Source organism: Lygodium microphyllum, chromosome 20 (assembly GCF_053477565.2).
Source record: "Lygodium microphyllum isolate KBCC chromosome 20, Lygodium_microphyllum_v1.1.10, whole genome shotgun sequence".
Lineage (NCBI taxonomy): Eukaryota > Viridiplantae > Streptophyta > Polypodiopsida > Schizaeales > Lygodiaceae > Lygodium > Lygodium microphyllum.
In genome coordinates, this window is record NC_141154.1 from 123,934,815 (window position 1) to 123,950,582 (window position 15,768).

A 15,768-nucleotide genomic window follows, 5' to 3' on the forward strand; every position below is an offset into this window, starting at 1 on the left:
CACCGTGGCTTCCAAGTCATCTTCAATTCCCGAGTCAGAAAAAGATTCATGATTATGTTGGACATAATCACCAAGCAGAGTGTTGGCAAACTCCAACAAATGCTCCCAATCAACATCCTAAGAATCCATAGAATCAGAGACAACCTGAGCATAAGAACGTTCCTGATGACCCATTGTCTCTTCTGAAGTATGCTTGGAGTGTTTGCCCGCAGGCTGGAAGTCAGAACCAAGAGGTATTTCTTCTGGGCAAGGAACCATATCCTCTGGTTCCTCTGAATCAGAATCCGGACCAAGGGCTGCCACCGTTTGATCAATCAAAGCCATATCCAGACCAGCCATGCTTTTCTCTTCTCTCTCTCTCTCTCTCTCTCTCTCTCTCTCTCTCTCTCTCTCTCTCTCTCTCTCTCTCTCTCTCTCTCTCTCTCCCTCGTTGTACAGGGGCAGGTCAGCTCTGTGATCTGTGCAGAGTCGCAGTCGCTTGCTCCCCGATTATGTCTCTCTCTCTGTCGGCACAAGAACATGCACTTTGCAGGCACCCACAGGCCGCAGACGCAGTACGGATGGCTGGCGTGGCAACAGTTGGGGTGTATGGGTTACCTCGACAGCTAGCGGAGCATGTCGAAGTGGCCAGGCATGCAGCCCGTAAGCAGCGAGGGAGGGACTGCCTGACGAAAGCAGGCAGGCACAGAACCAGTCGTCGATGGGGGTACAGCGAACAGGTGAACAAGCAACGGGGCGAACAGCTGACGTGGCGAACTGGCGACGGGGCGAACTGCCAACCAGGTGACGGGATGAACAGGCGACCAGGCGAATAGGCGACGGGCGAACAGACAACGGGGCGACCAAAGCGAAAAGTCAAAGGCAGAGCTCGATGTCGGCTTCAAGTGCAGCTCGCTCTCTCTCTCTCTCTCTCTCTCTCTCTCTCTCTCTCTCTCTCTCTCGTAAAAGGTAATTGTATTAATTACGAAAAAAGGTACAAGTTTACATGATTACAAGATACACGATGGCTCTAAGCCATCATGTGTAAAATCTCTCTCTCTCTAAAGTAGTAAACGACAAAAGAGTTACAAAAAGTCATGGCAAAGACGCAGAGGAAATTGCCATATGCCAAGGAAGTAAGTCCTCCTGAGGAAGTAAGTCAGAGTGCCGAATGAGATCTATCTACCGTTGCAAAAGGCCTTTAAGCCTAGCAATATGTCCTTGAACATTATAGGCTCAATCAAAAAGAAAAGCATTCCGAATGGTCCAATTGTGCCAACAGCCCCAGTATCTAAGAAAGTGAAACAAGATCTTCATATGCGACTGAGCCGGTGTGGGGTATTTGGGCCACGCAAAAACCCAGTCAAAAGGGCTTAACGAGAAGCCAACCATTGCTCGCCAAACTGCCAACAAGAGTGACCAGATTTTCTTAGCAAGAGGGCAAGAAATAAATCGATGACGGGCCGATTCCACACTGGTGGTGCAACAATTGCCGTTGGAGATTTGCCGCTTGGAAAGGGCTGAAGCAAGAGGAAGACCACCAATCATCACCCTCCAAAGAAAGACCTTGCATTTGAAAGGTGTCTTGTTCAACCAGCCCTCCATCACAGTTACCTTCCACCATGACTGAGATTTACACAAACCCCATACAGTATTAGCTTTAGTAAGCAGCCATTGATGATCTTTAATCAGAAGATGATACACCTGGTTAGCTGAGGCCTTTTCCAAATTCAACCGGCCTGCAAGGTCCCAGTCCTACCAAGGACGATCCAAAGCAAGGGTAGGAAAGGGTTGTCTGCTTTGGAGCACCATCAAAAGCTGACCCCATAAATCACGGTATCCACGAGGGATCCTGAAAAGCCTCCTGGCTGTACAAAACGATATCAACACATTGCGGATAGCAAGGGTGGCATCTGCAATTGAAGTCAAGCCCGAACGTGCCATGCGGTTAAATTTTGGTCTAAGCTCATGTTTACCTTCCCAAGAAAGTAATCGCGAGGCTGCCAACAGTTCCAGTTGGAAAGAGTTAGTAGCTAAGCGGTCCTCCGCTGGATGCCACCGAGTCTTCTGGAGAACCAATTTCCAAGAACATACCAAATGAGCAAGCAGGGATGATGAAGGACTAGAAAACCGCGAGTCTACATTAAGAACATGCCACCAGGAGCTCCGAATTTGGGTATTACCATGCACAAGTCCGTGATCCTCAAGAAAATAACGAGCTATAAAGACCCACGGGTGATGATCCAAGCACATGGTACGAAAAAGAGACCAACGGAGTTCCAACATATGAGTTTCGGCATCCAAAATAGCCCCACCACCCATGCGTTTGGGGGTACATGCATGCGACCAAGAAATCCATGAAATGCCTGCATGCAAGGAGTCCTTCTTCCATAACATGAAACGAATGTACTGAGTCAAAGCATTCAATGTAGTAGTGGTCCAAGGCAACAGTGGCAAGAAATATGTGAGCATTGGCAACATAATTGTTTGAGCCACTTTGAGGCGAACATGGAAGGGCCAAGCCTGCGACTTCCAATACACAAACTTAGCTGCGAGTTTCTGTGAAATCCACTGAAGTAGTTGCTTCGGCTGAACATCAACACCCAACGGGTACCCAAGGTGCCTAACAATGGAACCACGGGGAATAATCATTCCCTGCCAGTCCAATGACTGTAAATCTAACTCCGTCCAACTGAGAATGGCTGATTTCAAAGCATTGATACGAAGGCCAGAAGCATGACCAAAAAGAGTCCAAACATCCAATGCTTTACGAAGATTATCCTTGTCCGCACGCAAAATCATAAAGCTATCATCAGCCAAGGATTGACTAATGAAGTGTTGTCCAAAGGAAGAGACAATCCCGCCAATTGAGTAGAAGCTGTCATATGAGATAACATCGAAAGAACCGGATGAGTCACAAGAGCAATAGCTGGCATGATATTAGATAATGAGTGCAGAGTCACCCAAGCTTAGCTTTCACAAAGAATGGAGCTCGGCACTCAACACATCATCATGCAAGGACATTCTTCAAACACCTTGTGCGAAAGAAGTGAGACTACTTAGCGAAAGCAAAAGATATATCAATTATTTTTTGGACAAGATTGCAAGAGTGCATGGAAGATGTTTCATGAAAAAGAGTCCCCCCATACAAATTACATCACCAGATGCTTGGCTTCACTATGGAAGACAAATGTATAATCTACCAAGGCAGCCACCTATGCAGGCCCCCACAACCCTATAGGCCAACACAATGGTCTTTCTTCACTTGGAAAATGGTCAAGGCTGCAATTTATAGAATATAAAATGGGAGGGCACAAGATGAGGATGGGCTAGTGGCAAAAGATTTCTCACATGCTTGCGACATACTAGCACCCATACTAGCACATATGTTCAATAGAGTTGTATGTGAGGGCTCTCTACGAGCTAGTCAAACAATACTATAATTCCACTCTTTAAGAGTAGTGATCCTTTGATCCCTAGCAACTATAGGACTATCATGATCAACCATACCTTTAAGCCATACCTTGGCCAAGATATATGGATCTATACTAGAATATGAACTCAATGAGTGAGTTGAGATGCAAGGCAAGAGAGCACCAAGACAAGTAGGTTTGAGACGCAAATATACCACACTAGACCATATCCTAGCACTCAGAGCCATTATCCAGGATAGTCGAGACAATAGGATCTATTGCTGCCTTATAGATTTTCACAAAGCTTTTGATACAGTGCCTCATACACACATTATGCAAAGATTGCAAGATGTTGGAGCGCCAAAAGGTATACGATGAGGCATCTATGCATTATATGAGACAGTGAAAGGTCATGTACAAGCACCTTGAGGGTTATCAAACAGGATTGATACTACCATAGGAGTGAAACAAGGATGCCTGCTTTCACACACATTGTTTGGTTTATATATAGATTAAGTGTCCAATAACATTGACCAAGGTGGAGGAACCGGAGCCAACCTAGCAAGGGTGTTGATACCGATACTATTATATGCAAATGACATTGTTCTTATTTCAAATTCACAAGAGGGATTGCAACACCAAAATGCATGTCTTTTGTAGAGACAAAGATCTCACAATAAACCTTGGGAAGACCAAAACCATGGTCTTCAATACTTCACTAGCATGGGCGACTAGATCCATGTACTAGTTCACATTTGGAGAAGACATAGTGGTGCACATGAGGGAATATATTTATCTAGGAGTCACCTTCTCAGGCCCACGATTTACATTGAGAGGGGCATTAGAGGCACATCTAGCACAAGGCTATGCAACACTAGGGGCACTGGAAAGTCAATGTGCTCACATACAATTCCAAAAGCCTTGCACCAAACTATGGTTGTTTGACACCCTAGTCACACCTAGACTATGGTATCGACCAAAGGTATGGGGCTACAGGTTGTATCACACGGGTCTGTCCACTCATTGATCAAACCAGAATAGAGAGATTATTATGATGGTTGGGATAGCATGGAAAGGCCACTAATCATGATGATAGCTCATATGATTAGGAGTAAGCCCTCCACCCCACATCCCATTGTCATAGCAAAGCTAGGGGCAGCATCTATAGTCACAAAGGCACTCTTCAAGGCGGTAACCTTTTGGCATAGATTATCTCCCGCGTCATAGATACTCTAGATTAGCACTAATTTCATCTAGACAATTAGTAGCAAAGGGCGAGAAGAACTGTTGGTTTTCACAAATAACTACATGGATGGGACTACATGGTTTGGATATTGAACGCCTTCCACCTTTTGACTACAACCTTGACTGCCCTAAATTTCCTTTCAGCCCATCACAGTTGAACCAAGTAGTTAGAGCTGATATCTTGAGGATTGAGACAACGAGGACATGGATCCACCCACCACTCTCTAGGATTAAGGACGGAGTTCTATCGAAGTCACTTGTGTCTTTTTGATGATGGATTCACTATTTGGCTAGCATACATGGACACTCATCCCTTGCACACCATACGGGTTGCTATCGGACAGATTCGTGCCTCCTCAAAGGCTATAGATGGAGACAAGTAGATGGACAGATACTCCAATAGAGGATAGGTCTTGCTAGCTTTATAGCTAAGAGCCTAAGACAGAAGAGCATTATATATGCATATGTACAATATACTATGACATACGAGGATGGTACCCCTACCTCTTCTGTGATGGTTTTGGACCTCTTTGTTGTGTCATGGAGTATGAGGACCACAAATGCCTAGGTCTTTTCCTCCTATAGCTCCAAAGGTGCCCCACAACACTATCACGGGACACGAGACCAACTCACCCAAAGGGACCCACACAAGAGCGGTGAGATTTTTTTCATTGATCTAACCCTACAAACACTACTAGCCTTGCGGAGGCAGAGCCATCCCGCCAGCGGCTAGACACCTCCCATTCCTCGCCATGGAGCCCGTCTATCATGACCATGTCTGAAGAGACCGCACCACAGTCCAATCAGAGCCGTTATCACGAGACACCAAAGATCCACTACTAGGGCATATTAGCGGAGCACTTAGGGATCGCATCATAGTTGAGATCATGTAGAAACCTTGAGTTCAACTGTCTAGAGTCCCCACCACATTCTTGTGTACATAATTCTATCAGATTTGGGTTTCATTTTCCTTCTACTAATGGAACAACACTAGACATGGTTTTACTCCTTACTCATGAGATGACATTAGACATGGATGCACTTTGGATTTTCTCTCATAGGCCACATTGGTTTTATATAGATCTCTCTCTCTCTCTCTCTCTCTCTCTCTCTCTCTCTCTCTCTCTCTCAATCAATCAATCAATCAAGTGGCTACATTAGTGGCAAGCCACTTATTTTATTAACCCGCTGACCTAGTTGAAATCCCCCTTTCTTCTATGCCTATACTAATTGACCATATGGCTCTAGAGCAAAGCCTTACGCATAAATCGAAATGGTTCCTTGGCTTTTTTGAACCATTCTCTCTCTCTCTCTCTCTCTCTCTCTCTCTCTCTCTCTCTCTCTCTCTCTCGGCTGGTATGATGATGAGTGCAGAGAGACACGAGCACGTTTTCAGCGAGAGCTAGCACTTGGTATATGCACCCATAAGCATGCTCGAACACTCTTCAGACGGTTGGTACGCAAAAAGAAGCAGGAATACCTGAGCAGACTAGAAACAGAAATGTATTCCATGTTCTTGGGGCAGGACAGCAAGAGAGCATGGAAAAAGATGCATGAGAGCCAGCCACCCCTACAAATTACTAGACCGGATGATTGGCATGGATATGCTTGCACACTCTATGATATCCCTGGCCAAGAGCCTATGCCACTCCCCTCAACCTCAAGACCAGCAAATTGCAGATTTTTCACAAAAAAAAAAGTGAGGAATGCCATATGGAAGCTGAAAAATGGAAGAGCCCAAGACCATGAGGGTTTAGTGGCTGAACACTTCACGCATGCCTGTGATATTCTGGCACCAACGCTGGCTCACATCTTTAATAGGGCAGTTTGTGAGGGATTTCCAACCTGTTGGTCAGACGATATTATTGTGCCGCTCTTTAAGAGTGGAGACCCCGCGCTACCTAGTAACTACCGAACTATCATGATTGGACACATGCTGGCCAAGATATATGGCTCTATCGTGGAACAAGCGTTGAGTGAATGGGCCGAGATGCATGGCCTGAGGTCAAAAGGCCAGGCTGGCTTCAGGAGGGGATATACAACTCTAGACCATATCTTTACGTTGAGGGCAATCATTGAAGAAGGCAAGGCATTCAAGAAAAAGATCTATTGCTGTTTTGTGGACTTTCGCAAGGCCTTTGACACAGTGCCACGTGCTAGACTCATGAAAAGAATGCAAAACATTGATGTGCCCGTAGAGATACAGTGGAGTATCTATGCCCTATATGAGACAGTGACAGGTAGAGTACGAACACCTGAGGGCATCTCAGATACAGTCAATAGCACCATTGGGGTGAAACAAGGCTGTCCACTTTCACCGACACTTTTTGGGCTGTATATAGATGAAATTTCAGAATATGTGGATAGGACGGGTGGGGCCGGAGCCAGCCTAGCTGGAGTGCTGATACCATTACTGCTTTATGCCGATGATATTGTACTTATATCTGACTCACCTAAGGGACTAAATAGACACTTGGATGCATTATCAGCTTTTTGCAGAGCTAGAGATCTTAAGGTGAACCTTGGGAAAACTAAAGTTATGGTATTTAACACTTCAGCTGCTTGGGTGACAAGAGCTGAGCACCAGTTTACTTTTGACGGAGAGCCAGTGGAGATGGTTAGGCAGTATGTTTATTTGGGGGTCACATTGAAGGGACCACAGTTCTCTTGGAGAGAGACATCAGAGGCTCATTTGGCAAAAGCATATGCAGCCTTAGGGGCATTGGAGAGGCAATGTGCTCACATACAATTTCATGAGCCGCGCACCAAACTGTGGCTTTTTGACACCTTGGTTACACCCACACTCCTATATGGGGCAGCTATTTGGGGTCCGAGTCTGTTTCACACGAGGAGACAGCCTTTGGTCCAGGATGGACCAGAGAAGGAATACTATGATGGATGGGAGCATATGGAAAGGCCACTGGTCATGATGATCTCACGCATGATACAAGCGAAGAGCTCGACCCCACATGAGATTATCAGAGCTGAGTTGGGGGCATCACCCATGGTGGCTGAGGCCTTGGTTCAGGCAGTGACTTTCATACATAGACTATGGGAGCTCCCCCAAGATAGATACCCACGGCTAGCCCTGGCCTCTTCTAGACAACTAGCAGCAGACGGTGACAGACACTGTTGGTATGCTCAGATGAGTACATGGATGCGTATACATGGTCTGCAGATTGACAGACTACCCCCCTTTGACTATAGCCTGGATTGCCCTACACTTGACCTAAGCCGATCAGAGCTAAACCATGTGATCAGAGCAGACATACTGAAGTTAGATACGGAGAAGACCTGGATCCGACCCCCCTCGCCCCATGGCACGAGGATGGCACACTACCAGACCCACTTCCTCCAGTTATCTGAGGATGGTTTCATCACCCGACCCAATTACATGGACACACAGCTGCCTCATGGACTACGCACAGTTATTGGTCAGATCCGCACCTCATCCCACCACCTGAGGATTGAGACAGGCAGATGGGAGGGTATACAGACAGAAGAACGCATATGCCCACTATGCGACAGAGAGCCAGAGACAGAGGAACACTACATCTGCCGATGCACTGTATATTACGACATACGAGGTAGATACCACTGTCTGTTTCGAGAGGGTTTTGGACCCCTGAGACGGATCATGCAGTATGACGATCAGAGATGCTTGGGATTTTTCCTCTTGGAGCTCCAGAGGCGCAGAGCAACAATTCTACGGAGTAGGAGGCCCCCACAGCTCGGCTCACATAGACAGAGAGCAGTCACTGACTTTTTCATGGATACACGACAGAGTATGGCAGATACCACTACTACTGCCACACAGCCTACAGGAGTACATCATCATTGGACCTCATCTTCTGTAGGTGTCCCTTTGGATAGAGCAGTGGCACTTGGCCGGTCTAGGCGCCCACGTCCACCCGGACGAAGGCCTAGACATCCACACCACTGACAAATTAAAACCATCATTGAGCGCCACAGGAGACAGATGCCAAGACGCCTCAGCTATGCAGAGATACACCTCCCTAGAGAACAGACATATCATTGATGGAGAGTTTTCCTTTCTCTACTCTCACTTTCAGATCACTGACATGTTTCCCTTTTATGGGACACTATTTCATTTCCTTTTCAGTCTTATAGGCATGTTTTTCATCTTTTTTCTCGTTCTAGATGAGAAACACACCATCATTGTATGTACTGCTTTGGTCTCATAGGCCACATTGGCCTTTTAGAGACGTTAATATACTCTCTCTCTCTCTCTCTCTCTCTCTCTCTCTCTCTCTCTCTCTCTCTCTCATGTTTGTTGATGCTAAGGTGACGGTCCTATATTTGACGTTCATGTCTCTAGCTCTGATGTGATGGCCCTCTAGTATCATTGATTAATAAGATCCTTACCACCCTATCCAAGGAAGGCTGGTTTCAGAAACAATGTAAAATATCATTTAAAAAATTGCTCAATGGATTGAGGTTGCAGAAAAGAACAAAGGAAGGCACATGAGCAAAGTGGAAGTGATGAATGCCACCATAGAAGAAGAAGCACGATGGAAAAGCCAAGCATTCCAAATTCATGTAGTAGGATAGGCTAAAAAAGACACTCCACAAGCATATGCAACAAGCTTGAGTGAGAAAATGGAAGCAAAAGCTTGTTGCATATGCTTGTGGAGTGTCTTTTTTAGCCTATCCTACTACATGAATTTGGAATGCTCAACTAGCTATTGATTATGCAAGGCATTCTAACCAGGAGGTAGTACTGATTCAATTGGACCTGGAAAAGGCTTTCGACTATCTGGATTGGTCTTTCGTCGCTGAACTTATGTCGGCTATGGGCTTTGGTCCCCGGATGTCTCGTCTAATCTACACCGTTAGCGCTGCGGCATCTTCGCGAGTCATGCTGAACGGAGGTGTTACTGAGCCATTTGTACTTGCCCGCTCCGTCAGACAAGGATGCCCTTTGAGCCCGCTATTCTTTGCCCTCGCGACACATCCAGTTCTTTCCATGTTATCCCATATGGTGGCCTCTTCTCAGTTGGCCGGTCTGTCGCTTCCTTCAGGACAGCACTTCATTAGCCAATCCCTGGCGGATGATACTTTTATGATTTTGCGGGCGGACAAGGACAACCTCAAGCACGCATTGGATGTTTGGGGCATCTTTGGGCAAGCCTCCGGCCTTCGCATCAATGCGCTCAAATCAGCCATTCCCAGCTGCACGGAGTCGGATTTGCAGTCCTTAGACTGGCAGGGTCTGGTTATTCCTCGTGGCTCCATTGTCAGGCACCTTGGGTATCCTTTGGGTGTCGACGTTCCACCAAAGCAGCTTCTGCAGTGGATTTCTCAGAAAATGGTGGCCAAGTTTATGTATTGGAAATCTCAAGCCTGGCCCTTCCATATTCGTCTCAAAGTGGCCCAGGCAATTATGCTGCCAATGCTGACATATTTTTTGCCATTATTGCCCTGGACTACTACCACTCTCAATGCTCTTACTCAGTCTATTCGCTTCATGCTATGGAAGAAGGACTCATTGCATGCAGGTATCTCCTGGATTTCGTGGTCGCATGCCTGCACCCCTAAACGCATGGGTGGCGGAGCTATTTTAGATGCCCAAACTCACATGCAGGCACTCCGTTGGTCTCTCTTCCGCGCCATGTGCTCGGATCATCATCCATGGGTCGATATAGCCCGTTATCTCCTTGAGAGCCATGGGCTTCTACATGGCAATACCCAAATCCGGACTTCTTGGTGGCATGTTCTTAATGCTGATTCGAGGTTCTCCAGTTCCTCTTCGTCGCTGCTCAATCATTTGGTATTTTCCTGGAAACGGGTCCTTCTAAAGGCTCAGTGGCATCCAGCGGAGGATCGCTTGACTACGAATTCTTTTCAATTGGAATTATTGGCAGTCTCGCGTTTACTTGCATGGGAAGGCAAAAATGAGCTTAGACCACAATTCAACCGGATGGCTCGTTTGGGCTTATCTTCGGTCGCGGATGCCACCCTTGCTAGTCGCAATGTGCTTATATCATTTCGTACAGCCAGGAGGCTTTACAGGATTCCGCGGGGATATAGGCCTTTATGGGAACAGCTTTTGCGGATGCTCCAGAGCAGACAACCCTTTCCTGCCCTTGCTTCAGATCATCCCTGGCAGGATTGGGACCTACAAGGCCGGCTGCCTTTAAGCAAAGCTTCTGCTAATCAAGTTTATCATATTCTGATCAAAGATCAACAATGGTTACTTACCAAAGCCAATGCTTTATGGGGCCTACGAAAATCCCGGTCCTGGTGGAGGGCAACTGTGATGGAGGGCTGGTTGAACAAGACCCCCTTCAAATGTAAAGTATTTCTTTGGAGAGTGATGATTGGTGGTCTTCCGCTTGCGTCGGCTCTTTCCAAGCGACGAATTTCCAATGGCAATTGTTTCTTTTGCACCACTGCGGTGGAATCGGCCCGCCACAGATTTATTTCTTGCCCTGTCGCAAAAAAAATCTGGTTCTTTTTGTCGGCTATTTGGCAAGGAGCGGTTGGATTCACGCTGCGCCCCTTTGATTGGGTTTTCGGGCAGCCCAAATACCCCACTCCTGCACAGCCACATATGAAGCTCATGTATCATTTTCTTCGATTTTGGGGCTGTTGGCATAACTGGACAATTAGGAATGCTTTTCTTTTTGACTCCGCCTATAATGTTCAGCGACATATTGCGAGGCTTAAGGGCCTTTTGTATTGGCAGTTAGATCTTCTCCGGCATTCTGATTTGCTCTCTAGGGAGGACTTCCGTCCCTGGCTTATGGCAATTTCATCTGCCCCCTTGCCATAACTTTGTAACATGTAGCACTTAGCCCCTCTTTACATGATGGCCTGGATTGGCGTCATGTATCTTGTAATCAAGTTATCTTGTACCTTTTTTCGTAATTAATACAATTACCTTTTACGAAAAAAAAAAAAATGGAAGCAAAAGAGATATCCATTCTATTAGAAATATTGTTAGCTCATGAGTTAGTATGGGCTATGCCTAGTATTGCTATTTTAGGCATTGCATATTTGGGCATTTATTGCTAGTAAACCTGATGCATTATTTGCATTCTTGTTGGCCTATTTATTTGGGATGCATCTAATGTTCCTAGAGGCTGAGCGACAGCATATGCTACCTTCTAACACTGTTTGTTGGCTGTTTTCCATTTTCTGTAGTCGATTTAGTGTGATCAGCTTGTGAATACTGCTTGTGAACTCTCATTTTCTGCAATCTTCATTGTTTGGTTGGCTGTACTCTCTCTCTCCATACCTTCACTCCTCTATCTCTTCCATGGTTGCATCCACTTCTAACACATTCTAGATAATTGAATGTTGTTGCACCTTTTGATTCATTTTCTAAGGACTTCAATCATATTCCACAAGAGTGGGAGACCCAATGGATAAGAGAGTGTATCCTCATGCTGAAATTTTAAAAATGGACGAGGAAAACGCATTCCTCACAAATTAAGGGGCACTCAAGGGAGAAAAATATACCATGCTTCAAATTTGACATGTGTTCAACTAGAACATAGAAAAGCTAACATACCCAAGATATTGGAGGCACGTAAGGAGAGAAAGTATGCAATGTACAAAGATGGTAGGGTCATTATGACAGTGCACGACATATGAGACACTTAGCATGTCAATCTGGAACTACAATGAAGCACTGTGTTTGAATGCTAGATATTTTGAGGACAGTTTTTGAAAAATGGACATAGCCATGTATACAAAAAAACACCAATGAAAAGGGAGCCAACTACCACATGTTCAAGGGTACAAGTGGGAAAGTGCATTCTGGCCACAAGCTAGAAAGTCTTGTGGCACTAGAGGACCTGGGAATGTGGCTATACTTTTTTGAGAGGGTCTCAAAGATGATGTGCAAGTGGCACACAAAGATGAAGATATACAATACATTTGGGTCAAAAGGGCATGCCCTGCAACAAGTGACACAAAGATGTAGAATGTCTCTTGCATGTTTATTTTTGAGGCAGACAATTGTCTACAAACTCTATAGCACGAGGACATGCATTTTTAAAACTAAAAGCTTTGGCATAACTAAGTTGCGCATAGTGAGATGCATATGTAAAGTGCAAGTTGTTTGGGCATCATGACAATCCAACACCCAAGTTGGGTAGCAAGAGACATTGGCAAAAGTCATTACAAGTTATGTTGGACAAGTACTAGTGGGTGCCTAATGACAATCTTGGTTCTCGCATTAAATGAGCCCTTAGAAAATGATTCACAATATCATTTGGGGTAGAGAAAATTAAACATTTAATATTTAGACTAAAGTTAATGAAAGTTAGAAAGACTTTCAAGTTCAAAGGACTTAGCAGCTAAGATTGTGAATGGGCAATGACCAATTTTGAGAGCAAGACGAGGATTTCTAATTTCCACAATTTTCAAGAGGCTTGAGTCTTGCATTGGAAAGTCTGCCACTTGTTAGAAAGGGAGAAAATGGCAAGTCTGTTCAGGCAGTTTGGGGGCTGCCACTTGTTACAAGGGTAGAATACTTTCCTGCAAGTCTGTCTACGCAGTTTGGGGGCTAGCTAAGGTGCAGAGAGAGGCATTCTGCTGTAGATGACTGCCATTCAGGGAGATTCCAGCCATCATGGAGTAGTTTTGCAGCAGGCGACAGCTCCAAGAGGCCATTGAGCTAAAGGTGACAGCCGCTACAATGCCCATGGCAGCAGCCGACCTGATCTAGAGAGCCCACACAAGCGGCAGAAGATTTGTGGCCCTAGATTGCAGGTGACAGCAGCTGGGGCTGTATTCCAACCTCTACTGACAACTTTCTCTCTCTCCTCTGTCAAGTTCTCAATTCTTCTTGCCATGTTGAATTTCTCATAGTCAATGTGGACTCGAGGACACTATCACATGTAGGAGTTCATAGCTAGTGTCATCGCATGCTATATTTGAATCGCCAAGACTCAAGTGTAGCCATACCATAGATCTATTGGACATATCCATTATAGAGACTCTCTCTAGGATTTGGACAGAGATTATTCATACTCTTCTACAAAGGCGGGAGAGTATACACAGTGATTCAAAGACTATGAGGAGAAAAGATGCTTTTCTCTGGACATGGAATTCTAGCAGTTTCCTTGATTGTCTCTACACATGGTTTGACATTATAAACCTCTTCATTGGCTATTGACTCCAGCCTTCTGATAGAGTCGCTTTGTTTTTTATCATTTTTGTTCTAAAGGTCCCTTATAGGGCTATTTTTTAACTGTGCCACAAGATAATTTGTCCCAAGGAGATTCATTAAATAGATTTTTATTTTGTCCGGGGAAAAAAACAAGCCTATATGGCATAGATTCGTAGCCCATATGCAAACTTACACAAACAGCAAGGCAAAGCCAATGAAAAGACGAGATGAGATGCACAAAGGGAGACAATGCATTAACGACAAAAAAGGAAAATTAGTTGTCAAGGAATAGGGATAAAAGTAACCCACAAGGAGCTCAAACAAAAGGCTACAAATAATTTGAGAAAGCTCTGGCAGCAATGTCTCTAACCTTGAGAGGACCTTTCCCAAATCTGTAGCCAAAGGTTACAACCCTGCCTCCTAATACATGACATCTCCATATCATACACAAAATTGCTCAAATTATTCTCCTTCCCTTCATGTTACAATTTCAGGGACTTTTTCTAGATTTTCCGATAGGGAACTACTGAAACATAAAAGCAACACAATTTTTCCTACATTCCAAGAAACTTTTCAAATTTTCCACCTTGTTTCCTAAACTTACCCTTCAAAAGAAACTAGCATTATTGCTTGGTACATATGGACAGCCAGATGTATCCCGGCTATTGAATTTTTGGGCAGGCATATCTACTACAGAGACTCTCTCCTGGATCTAGACAGAGATTGTGCATACTCTGTACAGGAGATGGGAGAGACAACAGGGCAATTCGTAGACTGTGCAGAGGAGGAGAGATGCCTGTGTCAGGACATGGGATGCTGGACTTCTTTTCTTCTCCAGACCCACATGGTCTGGTATTATAGACCTCCCAACTGGCTATTTATTCAAGCTTTGTAATAGAGTTCCCCTTGTTACATATTTCTTGATATGGAAGTCCCTTGCAGGGCTGCTTTATATTTTACTTTTTACCTTGGTATACTTTGTTCCAAGAAGTGTTAATAGAATTTTTACTTTTCTCTTGAAAAGAAAAGGTAGGCAGCAGGGAGGGTAGCAAGCACATTTGCAGTGTAGGAAGATCCCCCTGGTCACTATCCCCTCCCTATCCCACAACCCAACCCTCGTTTCAAATAGTATGAGGATGCTACAGTCCAGAGCAGCCGGCCTGAGTGCGTGACTTTCCCTTGTTATTGTACCTGTATTAGTAGATCTAGGTGCCCTTTAAATGCTAGTCCAATGGGCGATTTCAACTAATAGAAAGATTCTATTTTCTTTTTTGGAAGAGTGAATTAGAGAGGAAGGGTTATGCAGTCATGTAAGCAGGGAAGTAAAGCACTGGAGAAGTCCTTTCCACACAAGCTTGAACTGTAAAGATATAACCTTATGAAAAACATACCATGTACCTTGCTCCTTCAATTGCAGATTGAATCTCAGTAAATTGACGAGCACAATGGCTTGTGTCAATATCTTCAGGAGCAAAGGAGCAATCAGCAACCTTGTGCCTCTGCCGAGAAGTAAAAACACTGTGAGACATGTTATTGAACAAAAGATTTTGCTGCTATATTCACAAAGAGATTACAAGTGAACCTTGCATTTTGCTTTAAGGTTTTCACCCAGCTGTTCAGCTGTTAGACCAAAGTGGTCAGCTATATTCACCAAACCCGAACTTCGACAGAGATCATAAAATGATTGTCTTCTTTTCGGTCTTTTGTATTGACCCGCAAGAACTTTTGCCTCTTCAGGAGGAAAATGTAATCTAAACTTTGCATCTATATCAGCAAGGGCCTGTTTAGATTCCACCTCCTGCAAACTTCTGATCAACTTACATAACAAAACACCTTTCGTTGACCCCTCTGTCTCTGCAGCAGAACGCTTCTTGTATTCTTCTTGTAACAATTTTCTTTGTTCTTGCAGCAAGATCCATTTTTTATGCCAAAAAAATACCTTCCATAAAGCCTATCAAGCAGAAATACCTATTGAGAAATGCAATGCAC

At 44.8% G+C, this 15,768-nt stretch overlaps 1 protein-coding gene across 1 annotated transcript in view; it reads right to left on the reverse strand.

Moving 5' to 3' along the window:
• Positions 1-15,768, reverse strand: part of LOC148019345 (transcription elongation factor SPT6-like) — a 93,263-nt gene that overhangs the window by 40,230 nt on the left and 37,265 nt on the right. Inside the window, exons 9-10 of the mRNA XM_087660978.1 lie at positions 15,362-15,730; positions 15,171-15,278 (exon numbers count right to left, since the gene is read on the reverse strand). Coding sequence (XP_087517104.1) covers positions 15,171-15,278; positions 15,362-15,730 — 477 coding nt within the window. The remainder of the gene's footprint in view (positions 1-15,170; positions 15,279-15,361; positions 15,731-15,768) is intronic.